This window comes from Megalobrama amblycephala, linkage group LG4 (genome assembly GCF_018812025.1).
Source record: "Megalobrama amblycephala isolate DHTTF-2021 linkage group LG4, ASM1881202v1, whole genome shotgun sequence".
NCBI lineage: Eukaryota > Metazoa > Chordata > Actinopteri > Cypriniformes > Xenocyprididae > Megalobrama > Megalobrama amblycephala.
Genome location: NC_063047.1, coordinates 395,397 through 418,078, shown reverse-complemented (window position 1 = coordinate 418,078; position 22,682 = coordinate 395,397). Strand labels below are relative to the sequence as shown.

Sequence of the window (22,682 nt, the reverse complement as noted above, 5' to 3'; positions counted from 1 at the left end):
CACACACACGCACACACACACACACACACACACACACACACACACACACACCCACACGCACACACACACACAGACCGAGTATTATTAAAACAGCTCTTATTTTGGAAGATAATAATTTTGTTTGTCTGCAGGGCTGCTGAACACTGTTTGTGTGTGTGTGTGTGTGTGTGTGTGTGTGTGTGTGTCTCTGTGTGTGTGTGTGTGTGTGTGTGTGTGTGTGTGTGTGTGTGTGTGTGTGTGTCTGGCAGGTGATAATGAGGTCTGAACTTGTGGCATCTCACCTTCACACAGACACAGTCTCTCTCTCTCTCTCTCTCTCTCTCTCTCTCTCTCTCTCTCTCTCACACACACTTATCTAGAACACACTTCAGCTGTTTACATCATCATTAGAAACACTCAGTGATGATGTCACATGTGTGTCAGTAACTGAGGCCTGTTAAAACACTGAGGAATCTATAGCCTACACATTATTATATTATATTATATTATATTAATGCATTTATGCTGTTTGCAAACCATAATCAGCCTACAGTTAATCATAAACTGACTGTAATGTTTTCTGACACTCAACTGCATGTTATATACAATTATATTAAAATATATTATAATTTAAATTAATATTAAATGCAATTAGTTGAACTTAATGGTGCTTTTTTGACCCACTTAAAGGGTTAGTTCACCCAAAAATGAAAATAATGTCATTAATTACTCGCCCTCATGTCGTTCCACCGTAAGACCTTCATTAGTCTTCAGAACACAAATTAAGATATTTTAGTTGAAATCCGATGGCTCAGTGAGGCCTGCATAGGGAGCAACGACATTTCCTCTCTCAAGATCCATTAATGTACTAAAAACATATTTAAATCAGTTCATGTGAGTACAGTGGTTCAATATTAATATTATAAAGCCACGAGAATATTTTTGGTGCGCCAAAAAAACAAAATAACGACTTATATAGTGATGGCCGATTTCAAAACACTGCTTCAGGAAGCTTCGGAGCGTTATGAATCAGTGTGTCGAATCATGATTTGGATCGTGTCAAACTGCCAAACTGATGAAATCACGTGACTTTGGCGCTCCGAACCACTGATTCGACACGCTGATTCATTTATGATCCGAAGGTTCCTGAAGCAGTGTTTTGAAATCACATGAACTGATTTAAATATATTTTTAGTACATTAATGGATCTTGAGAGAGGAAATATCATTGCTGGCTATGGAGGCCTCATCAGATTTCATCAAAAATATCTTAATTCCGAAGATGAACGAAGGTCTTACGGTGTGGAACAACATGAGGGCGAGTAATAAATGACAAAATTTTAATTTTTGGGTGAACTAACCCTTTAAGTAGGACTTAATTACATCTTTATATGTAATTTCATAATTACTTCTACTCTCTTTGAAATATGGTTAAATGTACTGACAAGCATTTATGGCAAATTGAAATATATTTTAATGTAATTTCCAATGAAACTTGTATGTCATGTTTTTATAAATGCGTGTAATTTCACATTTGGAATGAAATTGCAATTTAGTACATTTATAAATGTACTATATGTACTAAATGTACTATGTATAAATATATAAAGTTTATAAAAAATATAATCAAGTATTTTACATGTGCTTCAGTATGTTAGTCAGCATCAGAATATGTGCACTTCTTCAAAAGATTATTAAAACAATTATTTAAAAAGCACTTTAAAGTAAAACTTTCAATTTGACAGTATTACAGTGCACTTTTTAAATGTGTCTCTCTTTAAGTGCACTTAAGTGGCCTTTTATTTAATTAATATTATATTATCTGCAGGTACAGTTTTTCTTTCAAAAAATACTCTTATAAGATTTGAAGTGCACATTCAAGATGACTAAGCGCACTTCTTTTCACAAGGGTAAGAGTTTTCTCATCACTGCAGCTCAACTCACTTCCTCTGCTGAGCGGACGAGCGGCGGGTGCAGATCAGGGCGACGATCACCACGACGACCACAGTAACGGCTCCCACGGAAACAACGATGATGACCAGCAGGTTGCTGTTCTTCTGCGGCGTCACGCTGCCGTGCGGCGGCCGCATCTGACCAATGGGAGGCTCTGAAATCAGAACACACAAGAGTCTGTTGAAGGACTAATCTTTTACCATATAGGCGCTTCATATATACAACCGATATTCATAGTTTTCACATGACGTCACACCTGTATAGAAGCAAGGCTTTCCTCCATCATTGCCAGGTGTTTAATGTGGATCACAAGTGCCTAAAACTTGCATTCTATATAGAATTGAATTGCTCCGGATGAATATTGTTGGTGTTACAGGGCTTGAATTTCGGCATGGGATTGCACATATTACGCATAATTTTACTTATTCCCTCAAATTTTGTTCTCACACCCAAAGTGTGCACACATAAAACATGATTGTTGAATGCCCCTCAGTACTAAATTGAGTTCTTTTTTGTGGCTTATACACATAAAATAATGTTAGTTTTAAAAGTGCAGTAAGCAATTTCTGAGAAAAGCTGTTGAAAGTGGATCAGACTGAGCAGCACAACACACTTGTAGCCAATCAGCAGTAGGGGGCGTGTCCACTCATGATGGGGGAGGAGAAAGAGTGAGTCATTCAGCAGAAGGGGGCGTGTCCACTCATGATGGGGGAGCTGAGACTGTGAGCCAGTCAGCAGTAGGGGGTGTGTCCACTCATGACAGGAGAAAGTGAGCCAATCAGCGGTTGGGGGCATGTCCTCTCGTGATGGGGGAGGAGAGAGTGTGAGACAATCAACAGTAGGGGCGTGTCCAGTCATGATGGGGGAGGAGAGAGCAAGTCAATCAGCAGAAGGGGTGTGTGTCTACTTATGGGGAGGTGCCTGTGAATTTGGGGGTGGAGCTATTAAGATATGGGTGTGATCCCTTTTGGTAGGGGCGTGTTTGTTGTGGTGATTTCAAATATCAACAGCGTTTCTCAGAAATCGCTTACTGCACTTTTAAGCTGAGAAAGAAAACACATGTGTAACAGTATAATGGGTCCATGCATCAGGTCTTAAAGTGACAGCAACCTAATAAACCTGCTGCCGAATTATGAGATTATATTAAAAATATCTACATGGCAGTTTTTCCCCATGATCTGATCTGATCTGATCGGATCCAGTCCTCAAATGAGGACAATGTCTAATGAGTAGAAACACTGATCCTCATTCACTGCTACAGATGTTCACTCTTGAGTTCTGACTCTTCTGCACTACAACAAAAAAAATTATTTTCAGGAACACAGTCAATGTTGATTGCATGTTGCAATAAAAAAGCGAAAGTTAGAGAATATGATGTGTGACTTGCATTAGTTCTTTCAGTAGCATTTCTATGACAACATTTCACAAACAAACACAATACCGGCTGTCGTCGTGTTCAGCGCTACATCTATTGTTTTAGAATGTCATAGTGTGTCTGTGTGTCAGATGCTTTGATTGTGAGTGTGTTTGTGCATCTGTACAGTAACGTTCTGCTCATTGGACGAGGCACGTGTTCTTACCGTTCATGCTGCTCATGTCGATCGGGTTATTATCGGAGGGCCAGTAACCGCTGTCTCCATGACGACCTGAGACCACAGAGAGAAGCGATGAGATCAGGGTGAGACACACACACATCTACATATAACAGATTGGGTTTATTAAAACAATCAATCACTTTCACAGGGTCAAACACCTGAAGCAACACTGATCTTCTTAATATCTTCAGTCATTTCTCTTCTCCAGTAAATGTATCTTGATTTAAGAATGTTTCGATATTTTTTGCTGGAAAACGAGACAGAAACATTGAGGAAGAACATCATTTTTTTTGCAATGAAGATAATCCCTGAACTCTTCAACTATAATAAGGTCCCACTACAGTGAAAATGAAGTCAGAAAGGTTTGAGGAGTGAATCTCACACACACTTGAACATGATCCGGTTCTCGGTGTAATAAATGTGGACGAGGCTCTGGAGGAGAATCTGAGCGTTCGGAGTTTCTTCACAGCGTTGATGAGCTGAAGGTGTGTGTGTGTGTTTGGTAAGTGGAGCAGGACTCGTGGGTCGGACCGCTGAAGGAAACTGTCAAACATCAATCCCTCCAACCCTGAGGACATTTGCCTTGATTTATGAGTGCAGGAACACACACTTGCTCATTTGCTGTAATTGACCGTGTGCTGAAGAGAAACACTAAAGTAAACTGCAGCGTTTAGGTAAAAAGAGAAACATCTTCTTCTGTTTCCACTGTCTCAGACCAAATCTGTCACAGATCTGATGTGATGAAGCTCACAGACAATCAAACTGATAGACTGAGAAGGTTAAGCTAAAATACTGTTTATTCACATACTTTTTTTACTGTTTCTGGAGGAAGTCTTATTCACATAAAATCTGTGTTTATTTGATATAATACAGTAAATAAAATTACAGTAAAAATAAAATGCAATACAGTAAATAAATAAAATACAGTAAAATTGTGAAATATTTAAAATAAAAGAATATATTGTAAATAAAATAGAAAACAGTTTTAAATTTTTAATTGTAATAATATTTCACATTTTTACTGTATTTATAATTAAAAAATAAGCAAAAGAGATTTCTTTCAAAAACACACAAAAAAAAATCATAATTATCCCACACTTTTTACCGGTAGTTTATATAGAGGTTTCTGACACAATTTTCCGCTTGTGAATGTTTCTCTCTGGATGTCAATTAAAGCATGTGAGGAGTCTCCTGCTGTGACTCGTCTTAATTAATGCTGAGAATCAAAGGCACAAACTCTCATTAAAGATGCGATGACAGCGTCACACATCCCTCCGTCGGCCTCTCTTCATCGCTGTTATCGCGGCGCTATTTCTTATGACAACACAGCACTCAAAGGACTCTTAACAAACCCCATTTCCAATTCAGGCCTTTCAGAAGAGAGAATTACCAGGCGGCAAATTCACAGAGGACGGCCGAGGGATGCGTCTGTCTGAAGGCCATTTGTAAAGGGAATTTGTTTAAAGAGAACGAGAGCTGGAGATTAGAGCTGGGAGTTTTGTGAGAAAGCAATTATTTGTGCTCTTTGTGACTTGTGACACACACGCACACACACACAGACACAGACACGTCTATTTTAGTGAGCTCATTTCATAGACTTCCATTGCTTTCCTTTCAGGTTAATGATATTTTCTGTGTTGTAACCCTCACAGAAACCTGTGCACATCATTAGATTGAAATAGAAACATGATTTGATCAATTTATGAGTATTTTCTCTCAGTGAACACACATCAAATGTCCTCACAGGTTGGTTATCGTGGCATTTCAGTAGTGCACTGCAAAAAAAAAATGATGTTCTTTCTCAGTGTTTCTGTCTTGTTTTCCAGCACAAATATATAAACATTCTTAAATCAAGATACATTTACTGGAGAAGCAAAATGACTGAAGATATTAAGTCTTGATTAAAGAAAAATGCATCAACATGAAGTGAGTTTGTGTTTAAAACAAGAACAAATATAGCTGCATGCAGCGATGACGGGCCCAAGCCCCGGCGATACCACCACCCGGCTTAAGGAAACCTGTACATGACTGAGCTCGGTGGCGATTGCATGAATCTCCTACAAGGAGTACTTATAAACTCAGAACCTGATTATTCAAAAAATCCACATTCAAACCAAAATATCTGACTTCCTGTTGGTCGGAGCTAATGACTGTAAATTAGAAAGTTGTCCGGCTTAATGAGAACAATATATGTACTGAGTTTGTCACTTTTGTCAAAAGGTGGCGCTATAGAGTCCCTCCTCCCCACCCATTTCTAAGGCTTCACCCATGTCTACTGGCCAACAACTTGTGTGTCGAGTTTCATGCAATTTGAAGCATGCTAAGAGCCCCAAAAACACATTTTGATGTGTTGCCATGGCAACAGTATAAGATATCAAGAATCCTTTCACGGGTCTACATTCGCCATGTCTTGACATTATTCTGAAAAATAAGAGGGCAATTTCAAAGCACTTCCTGTTGCCAGCTGGTGGCACTATAACTTTGACTCACAATAGTCACATCCATGTGATCAGCCTCCTACAACAAACACACAGCTGAAGTTTCATCAAAATCAGTCAAAGAATGCAGAAGTTATAACACACTTCTTGTTTCCATAAATACGTTGCCTCGCCACAGCTAAACCGTTTGAGATGTCCAATATCCATCCACAATTTAGCATCCTCAATGTCTTGACTTTATGTTGAAAAAGTTTGGATTTAGCCTTTGGAGCAATAGATAAAAATTGAGAGCTTGGTTCAAAAAAATCCACATTCAAACAAAAATAGCTGAATTCCTGTTGGTTAGAGCTAATGACTGTAAATTCGAAAGTTGTCCGGCTTAATGAGAACAATATGTTTGGTGACTGTAGGTAAAACTAACCCCCAACTTTAAACAAAAGGTGGCGCTATAGAGGCAATCCTCCAAGGCTTTGCCCATGTCTACTGGCTGGCAACTCTGATGTGTGTGTCAAATTTCACGCAATTTGAAGCATGTTAAGAGCCTCAGAATGTGTCGCCATGACAACAGTATACAAGATATCAAGAATCCTTTCACAGGTGTGCATCTGCGGTGTCTTGACATTATTCTGACGAAGACCGATTCAAATCAAAGTTCGTTTCAATGCCAAAGCCAAATGCCTTACCTTGATCATTGGCCATCTTATCCGGATGCTCAACTAGAAGAAAACAGAGAACGAGACGAGACTGTCAGTGTGTGACAACATTACCAGTGAAGATCAACCAGTGAAGATAGGGTTAACAGGTTAAAGCACTAGTGATCCTTGACTTGAAACTCAACAGTCTACTGAAGGACACAGAGCAGCTGAACGACAGCAGCACTTCATGTTTATCAGATTTCATCACAGAAATAACATAATAATGAGTTTCTCTAGTTCAGCGGCTTTCGAGTCTGTTGGTTCGGGGTCAAAGGTCACGCCAGCAGCTGTTCAGTGTGACGGTGAATGTGGGCGACCAGCAGACCAGCGAGACCCGCTTCACTTTAACCCTGCGATGATGAAGATTTATGATGCGTCCACTGACCCTCACACAAACGAACAGATCATAATTAATGTCAAACACCACATGCTGTGATGAGGCTCTCGCTAATGAACCGATGCCAAGACATTTATAATAAACACCATAAACATAAGAAACGACACGACAGTCGACGTCTGTGCTGATTCCACTACTGCAGCTGCTGCTATCAGAGAGCGGCTCATTAACGGACTGATATTTGGACATTATCAGACACTTATATTTGCTGAATGACAGATCTACTAAAAACAGGGATAAAAATATGACAGTTTTTATAGTGAATACATATTTCAAGTGAATAACAGTAATATTTTATTATTATTTATATACTATTATAGTTTTTATTACTATTTTGAATGAACTTTTAGTTTTCCATTTTAACTTTAATATATGTTTTTGTCAACTTTTATTAGTTTTTGTACTATTTAGGTTTAATAAATTTAGTGCTTAAATTTAAACTTATTTTAGTTTCTAATTTTCTTTTAGTTTTTCATCTAGCAAAAAAGTTTTAGTTTTAGTTAACAATAATAACCTCAATATTGTGTAAAAAAGTGTCTAATTAATTATAAAAATGTGTACATGCACAAGTGAAATAATGTATATTTGTGCAAATTTTAGTAAATTTTAGTACTTCAACTTACACTTATTTCAGTTTCTATTTTTTTTCTATTTTTTATCTTGTATTTCATTTCAATTTTATTTCAGCTTTATTTCAATTAACAAAAATGTTTTTATTAGTTTTTATTCTTTCTAAATGTTACTATTTAGGTTTAATAAATTTAGTGCTTAAATTTAAACTTATTTTCTTTTAGTTGAAGTTTTTCATCTAGTATTTTCATCTAGCAAAAAAAAGTTTAGTTAACAATAATAATCTCAATATTGTGTAAAAAAAAGTGTCTAATTAATTATAAAAATGTGTACATGCACAAGTGTAATAATGTATATTTGTGCAAATTTTAGTAAATTTTAGTACTTCAACTTACACTTATTTCAGTTTCTATTTTTTTAGTGGAAGTTTTTCATCTAATATTTTATTTTAGTATTATTTCAATTAACACATTTTTTTTTTTTGATGTAAAATAATTATCTAAATTATTTTAAAAATTGTGTACATCTCAACTGCTGTCATTAAATTGTATTTATGTCTATATGAGAGGCAATCCCAGAATGCACTGTAATGCAAAACTATTAATGAATTCAATATATATAAAACCAATATATATATATATATATATACGATATATATATTTTGAGTATTTTTATGCAGTTTCCTTCAGCATGTTCACATCAGACAGAGATGGATCCGAGGATCCGTGTGTCATTACTTCACGTCTCAGAAGGAAGCTCCCTATGTAGACGGCACAGCGGCTCACCTTTAGAGGTCCTGTACTGCACAGGGTCCGACAGCGGCCCCACTCCTTTGGCGTTCTTGGCCTGGATGCGGAAGTAGTAGACGGTGTCCAGGTTGAGGTCCATGACCTGGTGCGTGAGCCGGTCTCCAGCGATGGACTCCATCACCCAGTCGTCGATGGGCATGTTCTTGTCCAGAGTGTAGTACAGAATATAACCTGACACAGATAACCAGGGTCAAACCACCACTGCTGGTCAAGAGCTTCGCTCAGAGCTGCTAGGTTAAAGGTTAAATCTCCGGCGAATGGGAATGAACGTGGCAGGCGGCTAATGAGGGCGTGATACAAAGACACGCGAGGGGTTTTTAAATGTCACGAGAGAAACTCTTAATGTGAGCCTGTGTTCAAAAACACTGCAGAAACCTGGAATGATAACGATCCTAATGAAGATCAGGATTAAACAGCAGTAGTTCAGGAGAAATTATGTTTTTCCTGTGAATTAAGTAGATTTTTCTGACCCCACTGGCAGATAGACAGTGAACGACATGTATTGTTCAATTGTTGGTCATGTGTTTGATCATCAGGATTCTCACCTGTGATTCGTCCGTTGGCCTCCAGCGGCGGCTGCCAGCTAATGAGAATGGCTCGTGGACGTCCCTCCCGGCCAATCACAGTCAGGTCCTTCGGGGCGGAGCTTGGCGCTGACCAATGGAAAGAGAGAGTTTGTGCCTCTTGATGATGAGAGGTTATTTAAGTCCAGCGCTAATTAAACAGCATAATTAACTGCCGTTCTACACAGATGCGAGTCCCGTGATCCTGACGTTCACATTGATTAATGTGTGTATTTCTGGAGGGAGCACAATCTCACATCACAGTATGAGTCATTTCATTAATGTGTGAGTAATTATTCACCCACACTGAGTCATCATATTCACTAATTATTTTGTCAGCTGAAGCCCTTTGAGCTCAAATATTTTCTCGAAGTCCCTCTGACATTGTACGTTAATATTTCAATAATTTATCAACACATTCGCATGTTCACGGTTCCCTGATGTCGGTTAATGGTCACATGACATGCAGGTGAAAACATTAAAAAAATCTTTTTCAGTTAGTGTTAAAAGGTGCCCAAGAACATATTTTCAAAAGATGTAATATAAGTCTAAGGTGTCCCCTGAATGTGTCTGTGAAGTTTCAGCTCAAAATACCCCATAGTTTTTTTTTTTAATTAATTTTTTTAACTGCCTATTTTGGGGCATCATTATAAACGCGCCGATTTATGCTGTGCGGCCCCTTTAAATCTCGTGCTTTCCGCCCACGGAGCTCGTGCTTGCCTTAAACAGCATAAACAAAGTTCACACAGCTAATATAACCCTCAAAATGGATCTTTACAAAGTGTTCGTCATGCAGCATGTCTAATCGCGTAAGTATTTGGATGTTTACATTTGATTCTGCATGAGTTTGATAGTGCTCCGTGGCTAAAGCTAACATTACACACTGCTGGAGAGATTTATAAAGAATGAAGTTGTGTTTATGAATTATACAGACTGCAAGTGTTTAAAAATGAAAATAGCGACGGCTCTTGTCTCCGTGAATACAGTAAGAAACGATGGTAACTTTAACCACATTTAACAGTACATTAGCAACATGCTAACGAAACATTTAGAAAGACAATTTACAAATATCACTAAAAATATCATGTTATCATGGATCATGTGAGTTATTATTGCTCCATCTGCCATTTTTCGCTGTTGTTCTTGCTTGCTTACCTAGTCTGATGATTCAGCTGTGCACAGATCCAGACGTTAATACTGGCTGCCCTTGTGTAATGCCTTGAACATGGGCTGGCATATGCAAATATTGGGGGCGTACATGTTAATGATCCCGACTGTTACGTAACAGTCGGTGTTATGTTGAGATTCGCCTGTTCTTCAGAGGTCTTTTAAACAAATGAGATTTACATAAGAAGGAGGAAACAATGGAGTTTGAGACTCACTGTTTGTCATTTCCATGTACTGAACTCTTGTTATTCAACTATGCCGAGGTAAATTCAATTTATGAATCTAGGGCACCTTTAATTTTGATTGTTTTCATTTTTCAAAATGATTAATTAATTTTAATTCTTTTTTGTGATTTCTTTTATTTTCATTGTTTTTATTTTTTTAAATGATTTATTCATTTTAATTTGATATTTTATGATTAAATTTTTAGTGTTTTTGATTATTATTTCAAAATGATTTTTTTTTATTTTAATTGGACATTTTTTAATTTCATTTTTAGTATTTTATTTTGATTGTATTTATTTTAATATGATTTATTAATTTTATGTTGACATTTTTTAGATTGAACTTTTTAGTGTTTTATTTTAATTTTAAAAATATTTATTAATTTTAATTCTTTTTTGTGATTTCTTTTATTTTTACTGTTTTTATTTTTTTAATGTTATTAATTTTAATTCAACATTTTATGATTACATTTTTAGTGTTTTATTTTGATTATTATTTCAAAATGATTTATTCATTTTAATTGGACATTTTTATGATTCAATTTTTTAGTGTTTTATTTTGATGGTTTTTATTTCATTTTAATTTGACTTTTATGATTTAAGTTTTTTTTTTTTAATTATTCATTAATTTTAATTTGACTTTTTTATGATTTAATTTTCAATCAGCTTTTTTTTTTTTTTAATGATTTATTTAATTATTATCTTATTATAGTTTGGAAAATCCTGGTCTACAGTATCAATTTATTGTTATTTATGGTTAAAATACTTATTTTAGCTGGCAATTCACTGAAAAACATGACAAAAGAAAGGTGCTTTATTCCATTTGATTATTTTCACTTGGACCTTGATGAACTCAAACGGTAAGGGTGGATATTTCTGCTCTTGCACAGTATAAACCGCCGCACACACACTGTTTGTACACTTATGAGCAGACGGAGAAGTGAGTTTGTACCTGCTTCATAGGTGGTGGCGTGTGCCGTCATACTCCATGTGCTGGACTTGCGGCCTTTGGTCACCATGACCGAGAACTCATACATGGTGTTGGGCTTCAGAGCCGTGACGGTGTGACTGAGTGCTGTCGTATCCGCCGACTGACCACAACACACACACACACACGATTCAGTCACATCGAGAACAAGACGATTCTTTGCAATATCTCACACAAAAAACATCTGATCTGATTCTAAGGTTGTATACCATGGTACAGGCTAATTCCTACATCAGTTTACCATGGTCTTCTGGCGTTCACCTTGTATTTGCCGCTGGTGGAGTGGCTGGTCTTCCACTTGACGGAGTAGTAGCGCACCTCAGATGACTTCTGGTTCTTGGGGATGGAGTTGTCGGCCCAGCTGACCCGCACCGAGTCGGAGGTGAGCGGCACGGCCTGAACACCTACGGGAGGAATCATGGGCGTGGAGGTGTCTGGGACAGGGGTGGGGAATTTATCAAAAAGATGGAACAGATCGTCATCGGATGGGTCTGAGGGGTCTGAGGTGTGAGTGAGTTCAGGGTTATGCATTTCATGACCGAGAGATCAAATCATAAGTGACCGGAGATGAGAGCGGACCGGAGGAATAAAGGAGGGAAATGGAGTGACAGAGAGAGAGAAAAGAAGAACATTGAGCTCTAGATAGTGACACAAACAGGTAAAGGTGAAGAGATACACCGTAAAAAGTGGTAACCTGCAATTAAAGGATCATTTCTTCCTGATGAACCCACAAAAATGAGTTTTGTTGGTATAAATGGATGTATTTAGGTTGATTTAGCAATATTAAATGATATATTGAACCAGTTCAATTAGATGTTACACTATAGAAAAACTTTAATTTAAAAATTTCTTTTTCTTCAGTGTATCATTTTTAGGTTACCATTTTTTAGTGCACAAGGAGAATCTCAGGAAACACAACGATATTTCAACACAAAGTCAACAGAAAAATATCAAATTAGTTTCTGCAAGAAGAAAAATGATGTTCTTCCTCAGTGTTTCTGTCTCGTTTTCCAGCACAAATATCTAAACATTCTTAAATCAAGATGCATTTACTGGAGAAGAACAATGACTGAAGATATTCAGACTTGATTAATGAAAAATGACAAGAAAAACCATGTTTCAGAAAGACAGGTCCTTCTGATGTCCTGTAGATGGAGAACAGAAGCGGTCCCAGCACTGAGCCCTGAGGAACTCCAGCGGATAGTTTATCTTTCTGACTCCATTGGCAGATATTTGTTCTTGTTTTAAGCACAAACTCACTTCATTTTGATGCATTTTTCATTAATCAAGTCTTAATATCTTCAGTCATTTCTCTTCTCCAGTAAATGCATCTCGATTTAAGAATATTTAATGTTGGAAAATGAGACAGAAATATTGTGAAAGACAATTTTGTGTTAAATATGCACAAAAATAATTTTCTTCATGCTAAATTTAGTTTGTTTCTTGTGATTCTGCGGTGAAATACGAGTGTTCTCTGCGAGATTCACCAAGTAAAGACGATAAATCTACAGTCTCACCTGAGAGACACAGAGGAAAGACAGTCAAGAAACAACTAACACACAGTCTATCATCGTCAGACAAACACATCTCTATATCTAAATGAGTTATTCTGTCACTCATCAATCTTCATCAGGTGAGATATGAATCTGTCAGAGATATGAACACAAACTGATGGAGTTTCAAACCCTACTGAGTCATCAGCCTTATAAGAAACTCATTGGTCCATAATGCAAAGTGATTGTGGACGAAATCAAGAGAAATGTTGATGATTTCATTGGGGTTTATATTAAGACGGTTGTTTTCAGAGCAGAGCACGAATGAAACTCGAGAGACGCTGATGAAACAGGCTGTGTTTGTGAATGTCAACAAGCTTTCACGAGTCAGAACAGACCGAGATTCTGTTTGATGATGATATAAAACACAGCAACATCTCACGGCTGGTGACTGGAGAAAGTTTGAAATGATTTTGATTCATTCCCAGAGAACAGGGAACGTTCTCTCAAAGTTATGAACAAACGTTCTTCCAGTAACGTTAATACAACGTTCGTTCAGAGTTATCTGGTCTTTAATAATGTCATTAAAACATTTCAGAATGTTCCGAGAACATTCAAAAGTAACGTTTCCATAATGTTGGCAATGTGAATGTTTCCTTAACGTTCCCTAAACATTTTTAAAACATTAAAAGAATGTTCTTAGAACATGAATCTGTCAGCTGAGCTCTGGTTGAAGAAAAACTCATTTCACAGCAAATACTAAACATAAATATGAAGATACACGTCTCCTGAGATGTTTCTCCAGTCGTGACTGAAGGTTTGTGATCATATCTACAGCACTGATGCAGCATCACTATAATCACACGGTCTCAAATTAAATATAAAATAGGCATGATTTCCTCCGGCGACCCACCTGACATGGATCTGGTCACGGCGCTCTCGTAGAGAGGAACTCCTTCACCGGCGTTATTGAAGGCCTTCAGAGAGATCACGTAATGAGAGCTGGGCTCTGAAAACACACACACACACACACACGATTTTAATCTGGTGCACAAGAGATTCTGCAAAAGTACAAGCATTTAAAATAAGTCATAATATTAAATGAAGAAATACTGATGATAATAGCAACAACAACATCTGTATCTGAGATCTGCTCGACCGTCTCCAGCAGTGCTGGACTGATTTCATTCAGAGGGTGTAATTGATCAAGGCTTTTAGATTCATCTGGTTGTATCTGTATGAAATCTCTGAACAAAGAAACAGAAGATGCTCTTTTCCTCTTTCCATTTGTTTCTCCTTTCCTTCTGGGCAGCCGCTCTCGTCGGCAGATTGGGTTCAATATCGCTGCCATGGTAACCTGTGGATTCCATGTGAAATATTGATAAGGACGTGGCCTTATTTTTGTCCAGAATGGAGGTAAGAGGAGGCCAGATCAGCCGGGCAGAAAGGCTCTAACGGTTAGAGAACAAAGGAGACCGCAGGTGAGAATTTCACCACGATTTCGAGACCCAGCAGCTCTCGGCACACGGCTGACGAAACCAACGCAGCTTTAATGAACGTGACGAGGGAGTGCTAAACTCCTCTTGACATCAGATTTTCTGGGTAATCACAGAAAAATAGAATAAATAAAACATTAGCGTGCTTTAACACGGGAGCGTGTTTGATCTTGAACAAACTCTCATTACGTATTCATGATCACTGAACTAACCGCACCTTCTTATGAATATTAAAATCTGCGATTTGTCATTGCGTTTTTTGTCATTCGACTGCAGATGAAATTCAATTTACACCTCACTTGTTTTCATATTAGTTGCCTTTAAATAAAACATGATATTCTTCATAATGAATAAACGAAAGCCAATTTAAAAGAGTCATTTCATTAAATGAATTCAATTCACACCACTTCTAATAACAATCATACCTTTCACGCTGCAAAAAATGATGTTCTTCCTCTGTCTTTTTGTTTAGTTTTCCAGTACAAATAAAAAAAATACAGCTGCGAGCAGCAATTATCGGGGTTCAGGTGCTTTTTCAGGCCTTTAAGCACATGCGTAAAAAGGTATTATGTTTTATTTAGCAAGCATGTAACCAATTAGATCATAGATGGAAAAGACCATTTACAGCCAATACAGGCAATTTACCATATGCAAAATTATGGTTTATAAAGCTTTTTAACAGTTATCGAGGTTGAGCCAAAAACCCAGGACTAGTTCACCAAAGTTGGTTTGCAATATTTAACGAACAATTCGATGGACAGCGGCGGTCCTAGAGGCAAAGTTGCTCGGAATGAGGAGTTGAGAATGTTGTGGGCGTGATCTTTTACACATGTGAAAAATGGGAAGGCGCCATTAACCTTATCTAATAGCTGCTTAAACTTCATTGGCCGATGGTGGCCATGGTTTTTTTGAGATGCATCAATGTCCTCATCATGGCACTTCAGACGAAGACACTGCATGCCAATTTTCAAGTCAATTGAACTAACGGTAAAGTAGTTAAAGCCATTTTCATGTTTTTTTTTTCCTGTTATAGCACCACCAAGTGGCCAGTCGCTGCATCCTTTTTCACGTGACCACAGAATTAGCTCTTACACAGGTGTACCAAGTTTGGTGAAAATATCTCATTCTGTTAACGAGTTATAGCCATTTTAGTAAAAGTGGCTCCACCCACTTTGAACGTTTTGGCGGCCCTTAGAGACCGTGAACTGGAATTTCACCTTTTTTTTGATAATTATTGAAAATCAGGCTCCAGAGAATCTCACTGCACTGGTTTAGTTCCGATCAGGTCAAAAACCCAAGACTAGTTCGCAAAAGTAGTTTTTTCGAAAATTTCGCCAAGAACAATGAGCACATCCGAGGCATGTATCTTGAGTGAAGGATTCCAACAATATACTTTTGACCGCTGTAGCGCCCCCGTCAGGCCGATCGGGGCGAGCCTTGGTGACGTTGTAGACGGTGTGAGTACTTCCAGCCTTCAAAGTTTCAAGTCTTTACGACTTACGGTTTGGTCTGCCTGATCACTTTTAGAGGAGAATGCTGATCCTTGGAAATTTAACAATTACATCAGAGTTTAAGAGATACACGGTTAAACCCCCAAAAACAAACATCTGCAAATGGAGTCAGAAAAATAATCATGTTTTCCCTTTGAATCAAGAATGTTTTTCTGATTCCATTAGCAGCCCAATCTCACTTCATTTTTATACATTTTTCATTAATCAAGTCTTGATATCTTCAGTCATTGTTCTTCTCCAGTAAATTGACTAGTATCTGTTGTTCCTCACCGAGGTTCTCGATGGAGTAGTAGCGCTGTTTGCTGTCCACTCTCACAGTCTCGGCGTACGGGCTGCCCACTCCATAGCCAATGATGTATCCCCGTACTAAGATGTTGGGGTTCAGCGGGGGCGTCCAGCTCATGATGATGCTGTTGGGCAGCGGACGCACGTGCAAAGAGCTCGGCTGGTTTGGAACTTGAGTTTCTACATTAGAGAGAACAGAGAAAATTAAAATGAGCTCATTGGTCAGTGGGTTTCAACAAGTTCTTCAAATCACCGGCATCCACACACTCTAGAGACATCAGAGCAAATCATCTCCAGTCACAACCCTACTGAGAACGAGTTTAAACTGAGGTGGAAAACAGGATTTGTAAAAGATAGATTCACATTCATTCTTCAGTTTTTAACACTAATCTCTGTCCTCTGACTGCTCGTGATTATCTTCCTCACATGTACAGTCGTTTCTACTCTGGGGCTTTTTATTTTGAAAATCATTTCATTTACTCTCTTCTCATCTAAGAGCACGAAGCGTCGACTCCTTCAGCGTTTATGCAGCTCGACACACGCTGCCGGTGTTCTCCTACATCAATGCTCGCTCTCGTAATTGTCTTTCCCTCAGGCAGTTATAGGGAACCACAGAGAATCTCTGATTAATGAGTCTCTCAAACCACCAAACTAGAGTGAAGTTCAGCCAGGTGCTGATCAAACCTCACGCCACGCGTTTGATCCGCAGAAGGAAACATGTATCGTTCAAAGCTGACATTCTCGCGTGGAACAAAGTCTTCAAAGCGTTCCATTAGAACAGACGATTCAGGCGCTCTGCGTCGAGTTGAAAGATATTGTAAATGTCAAATACATCTTCATCTATTTCATGCCAAATGATGTGCGCTTTAAACTTTCATTGTCTCCGCCTGTTCAGACTAAACTCAGACATACTGCAGCCAGACGTATCGATTCTCTGCTTAAACCGCTTCCTCTCACCGCGGGACATGCGTGACTTACCCGGGCCTCTCTTCAGCTCCCGTAGCCTGTGGCTACGTCTCAATCCACACACTAGCTCAACGGTAAGCGCACTGTTTAGGGAATCGGGCATTTCTAGGCCGGTTACAAGGTCAGACTCATCCTGGAACGTTTGCTCACTAGACATTCCTCGTTTCAGGTCACTGAATAATCACCGAATCCCAGTGTTTAGTGAACACGGTCCTTACTAATGGAAGCTCATTTACTCCACATGAGAAGAAAAACATGCTTCTGTAAATCATAATTATGACACACAATTCGAAATTCATAAAGTCTCATAAAGTCATTTATGAGATTAAGTCATAATTATGATATAAAACATCAAATATGACATACCATGAAATTGATTTAAAAAAAAAATCATAATTATGACATTAAAATGTCAAAATTATGACACAAGTCAAAGTTTCGACTTAAAAAGTCAATTATGACAAAGTCGAAATTATGACACTGCCTGAGATGAAAAATCGAAATTGTGACTTAACTCAAATGTGACACAAAAAGTCAAAACATTTTCAACGTTTTCTTCAGATTTCAGATTTGAGTTATCTTTCATAATTATGAATTAGTATGTAATAATTTTGAGTTTTTAATTTCATTATCGTTACTAAGTCATAATGTATCTCATATTTTAAACTTTTTTTTTATCTCATAATTACTTTTAATCTCATAATTATGACTGTCAGAAAATATTTTATCTCACAATTTCAACTTTTTAATCTCATAATTCCAACTTTTTATAATATATATTATGACTTATAATATGTAATTATGACTTAGTGTCATAATTTCAACTTTTTATCTCATAATTTCAACTTTTTATCTCATAATTATAACTTATCTCATATTTATGACTGTCATACTTTCAACTTTTTATCTCAATTATGACTCATAATTTTGACTTTCTCATAATTTCAACTTTTTATCTCATAATTTCAACTTTTTATCTCATAATTATGACAGTGTGGCAAAACTGACTTTTTATGTTAATTTCAACTTATCTCATAATTTAATTTTTTAATCTCAATTACTTTTTATCTCATAATTAGAACATTTTATCTCCTAATTATGACTGTCAACATTTAGTTTTTCTCATAAGTTTGACTTTTTATCTCATAATGACTCATAATTTTGACTATCTCATAATTGTTTTTTACCTCATAATTAAAACTTTTATCTCATAATTAAAACTTTTTATCTCATAATTATTAGTGTCATAATTTTGACTTTTTTATCTCACAATTTCACATTTTTCTCATAATTATGACTTAGTGTGTCACAATTTCGACTTTTCATGTCATAATTATGAAATGCCATAATTAGAAATGCCACATGCTGGTGACCCCTGCTGCTCAAAACAGTATAAATGCAATGAGATCTCAAACAGGTGTAACGTTTGACACACGGTTTGAATCACTGATTCTAAACAAATGATTCACAAAGACTTCAAAGCTTCACGAAGCAGTGCTTCCAAAGCGTCCATCACTACTTACTAGTACTGAACCCCTCAAAAACCTTCTAAACACCTCAGGCCGGTTTATGCTGCCCTAAATTGTGTTGCATTGTGTGTTTGCAGCCATATTCACCGTCCAGGTCATTCTCTGGCGTCTCGGCCGTGTGCCATTCGCTGCTGGGACCCGTGCCATTGACCGTCATCGCTGCCACTTGGAAGCTGTACTGGCTGCCTTTCTCCAAACCTGTCAGACAATAAACAAAGAGCGGGAGTCAGAGGAACAGAAAATAAGGTGTGTGTGTGTGTGTGTGTGCGATTATTATTTGTGATTCTAATTAGTAAACAGCAATCAGTGAAGGCGGCGAGGTAAACAAGGTCTCCAAACCTCATCTAAACAGATCAGGATGCATTTCCATCATGAGTAAAGATAAAAAAAACGCAATTATGATAGTAGAGCGCTGTCATCCCTGAATACCCCGGAGTGTCAGGAATTAGCATAACACACTCCAACGGCACTGTGAAATGAATCCCTTCGGAAATAGCAACTTAGCGAGATATCCATCAAGGGAATAATGGAAATGAATATGATTTTCAAATAAATTCAGAAATCCTATTCAAATAAACACACATCTGTGCTTCCCGAAGCCCGGAGGACGACAAATCCGGTGTGATGTGTTGCATCGTGTGTCGACTTCTTAAACATGCATTGAATGCGTTCTAAAAACAATGTGTGCGACATGAGAAATGAGGGAATCTGGTCGGAAGTTCAGCCGCGTTCGGTCAGTCAGAAGAGAGGGAATGGATGTTCAGATTCATATCCTAGAAAACATCTTGAACTAAAAGAGTTCGAAGGCACATGCAGACTGACGCACCGGTGAAGAGGTACCAGAGGTTGTTGGGTTCGATGGCCTCCTGTTCACCCCGTCGGCCCGTTTTGCGATGGCGGATCTTATATCCGGTGATGAATCCGTTCTGCATGTTACCAGGCGGCGGCTGCCAGCTCACCTTGATGCTCTGAGACACAGATGGAGAAACATTTGTTAACGACAAATACAACATTACAAATAAACCACAGAATGACACTGACCAATCACACGCAGGTTCAAAAGACGTTCTAATGTCTGAGAAAGAAGTCTCTTCTGCTCACCAAGACTGCATTTACTTGATCAAAAATACAGTAAAAATGTGAAATATTATTACAGTTTAAAACAGTTGTTTTCTATGTGAATATATTGTAAACTTCAATTAGGGGTCTTAAGTTTTCTTCTTCCTCTTCTTCCGCTCGAGTCTATGGCAGAGAACCGTATGGTAAAAAGTTATCAAATTTGGCACACAGATAGAGGACAGTCTGAACTGTTTCCATAGCAAATTTGGATTCTCTACCTCAAACCCACTAGCGCCACCAACAGTTCAAACATTCACTCATGTTTATGCTCATAACTATTGACATTTAAGTCTTAGAAAAACAAAATTCTTGTTTCCTCAGATTCCATGGCTCGTGCAGATTTGTGCAGCTTTTCCTAGAGCGTTTGTCCTATTTGCACGAAATTTGGAATGTAGCATCTACTCACACTCCAGACAAAAGTTATTAAAAGATTTTTGATCGGTCAATCCATTCTCGTATAGCTCGTCAACAAATTTTATGGCGTGCCGTATCTGCTGTATCTTCGCAGATATTTGGTGTATTGACACATAATGGTATATGTCATTACAGGCATGAATTTGGGGTACATGCACAGTATCATCACAGCACCACCTACTGGTGCCAAGATAGGAAAAATGGCTTTTTTTGCTTATAACTTTTGAATACCTTGTCTTAAAATCACGAGGATCTCCTTAGATTCCGTGAGGCATGCCGAGTTGAATGTTATCCAATTTTCTTTGGTCGGCCATTTTGAATTTTGCCCTAAAATGCTATGTTTTATGAATGCATGAACATATCTTTACGAAACTTGGTACGATTCATCAAGGCCATGTTCTGAAAGGACCTGTAAAATTTTACATTAGCGCACCCTAGTGGTCATGAGATTTACAAATTTGCCATACTTATTGTTCGCCATATTGAATTTTATTCAAAACCTACTTTTTCGAACTCCTCCTACAAAATTTGTCTGATTTGTACGAAATTTTGATATGTAGCATCTACAGACAGTCATTACAAAAAGTTATTAAAAGATTTTTGATAGACCCAACCATTGCTGCGTCAACAAATCTGACTCCGATCACACCAAAATGCATATGCGGCTGTATCTTTGCTAAAGTTTTGTGTATTGACATGAAACTTGGTACATGTGATCACAGGCATGACTTGAGGGTGCATGCAGAGTTTCGTCACAGCGCCACCTACTGCTCAGAAGTTATAAACAATGTTATTATGTTATAAGTGCTTTAACTGATGTAATTTAAACAGCTTTATCCTAACCTCACAATCACAGATCCTCAAATATTTCCTTTTCTGCCCATATTCAGCTTGACCCCATAATTGCTGCTTGCAGCTATATTTTATTCGAGTGATCAAAGCTGAATTTTCAGCATCATTACTCCAGTCTTCAGTGTCACATGATCCTTCAGAAATCATTCTGATATGCTGATTTGCTGCTCAAGAAACATTTATAATTATTATTAACTTTGAAAACAGTTCATATTTTTGTGGAAACTGTCATAAATTTTATTTTTTTAGGATTCTTTGATGAATAGAAAGTTCAAAAGAACAGCATTTATTTGAAATAGAATCTTTTGTAACATTATAAATGTCTTTACTGTCACTTTTGAGGAATCTAATGCGTCACTGATGAATAAAAATATTACTCTCTTCCTTTAAAAAACATTTTTGAATGGGAGTGTGCATCATAACTATAAGACAGATACTAATTATCCTCTGTCATAAAAATTCTCAAGTGGGGTCTGGCATGAGTTTATAATATAAAGCAGAATATGACGGCACTAACTGATAAACAGCTTGTTTATGTTGCAACTGGTTGCTGAGACCTTTCCACCCATCTGTATTCCGTATGGATGCTTATTAATTATGCAAGAAAAGGCATTTATTGTTGCGTAAAGCCGAGGAAGAAATGAATTGATTTTGACAGGGTCTTTAGTACGAGCACAACAGCTGCGGTTGAAAGATCAGCATGTCAACACAACCTCTACTAGTGCTCTAAACCTCAGTCACCAACTAGTTAATGGAGCAGAATTCCCATCCACAGATTCATTAACCTTCATAAACGTTCCTGAAACGGCAGCGTGGCTCGTCTGCGCAGGAATGTGATCATATGCTCAGAGCCACTGCAGCCGTGCCATCTGCGCCCGTTAACATGCAAATAAACCAATTAAAATTCACACCACACCGCTGCCAACCGCAACACGTCCATCCCGGTTTGGCCGCATCGCACCACTGTCACGAGAGCACTAACTCTCACCAATCCCGCGCCAGCGTGAACCGGCCGTCTCCTCCACGCCTTCACCGTGTTCCTCACGCGACGCTCGCCGCAGTAATGCCACGGCTGCATTCATTAGCATTTGTTGGCACTTGTTCCTGGGTTTGGGAGGGTAATCTTAATTGATTACAGCTCGGCTCAGTGTGTGTGTGTGTGTGTGTGTGTGTGTGTGTGTGTGTGTGTGTGTTTGTGATAATGGCAGTAGCTGAGGATTGTTATTTTGGCCCCGTCATTGTGTTAATTATCTTGTGTAGAACAGGAGAAACAACTCAGAGCAATGTGTTGCTGTGCAGATCTGTGTGTGTTCATTTTGTCAGCTGTTTTTTAATATAGTCTTACTCTTGTGTTAAATGTCAATTTATATTACATTTTTATCATATTTGACATATTATTAAAGGGGCACAGGACTGCACGAAATCAACGATGTCACCAAAGAAGGGTGTTTTTGGTTGTGAGGGAAAGATAACATTGCTTCCCAAAGAACCCAGCGTTCAGTGGAGCTGAGAGATTTGTGCTCATGCATTACATTGATGCGCTCTCGATATTTGTTATTAAAACAACCATAGAAACTGATAGTTGCAATCACTTTTTTATTGGTTAAAATGAATGGAGAATATCTTGTGTTTTTCTGTCT

At 37.9% G+C, this 22,682-nt stretch overlaps 1 protein-coding gene across 1 annotated transcript in view; it reads right to left on the bottom strand.

Moving 5' to 3' along the window:
• dcc (DCC netrin 1 receptor) overlaps window positions 1-22,682 on the bottom strand; it is a 155,211-nt gene that overhangs the window by 22,421 nt on the left and 110,108 nt on the right. Inside the window, exons 16-26 of the mRNA XM_048186510.1 lie at window positions 19,484-19,625; window positions 18,745-18,855; window positions 16,148-16,342; window positions 13,784-13,879; window positions 11,639-11,877; window positions 11,342-11,480; window positions 8,981-9,088; window positions 8,412-8,606; window positions 6,648-6,680; window positions 3,512-3,577; window positions 1,923-2,085 (exon numbers count right to left, since the gene is read on the bottom strand). Coding sequence (XP_048042467.1) covers window positions 1,923-2,085; window positions 3,512-3,577; window positions 6,648-6,680; window positions 8,412-8,606; window positions 8,981-9,088; window positions 11,342-11,480; window positions 11,639-11,877; window positions 13,784-13,879; window positions 16,148-16,342; window positions 18,745-18,855; window positions 19,484-19,625 — 1,487 coding nt within the window. The remainder of the gene's footprint in view (window positions 1-1,922; window positions 2,086-3,511; window positions 3,578-6,647; window positions 6,681-8,411; window positions 8,607-8,980; window positions 9,089-11,341; window positions 11,481-11,638; window positions 11,878-13,783; window positions 13,880-16,147; window positions 16,343-18,744; window positions 18,856-19,483; window positions 19,626-22,682) is intronic.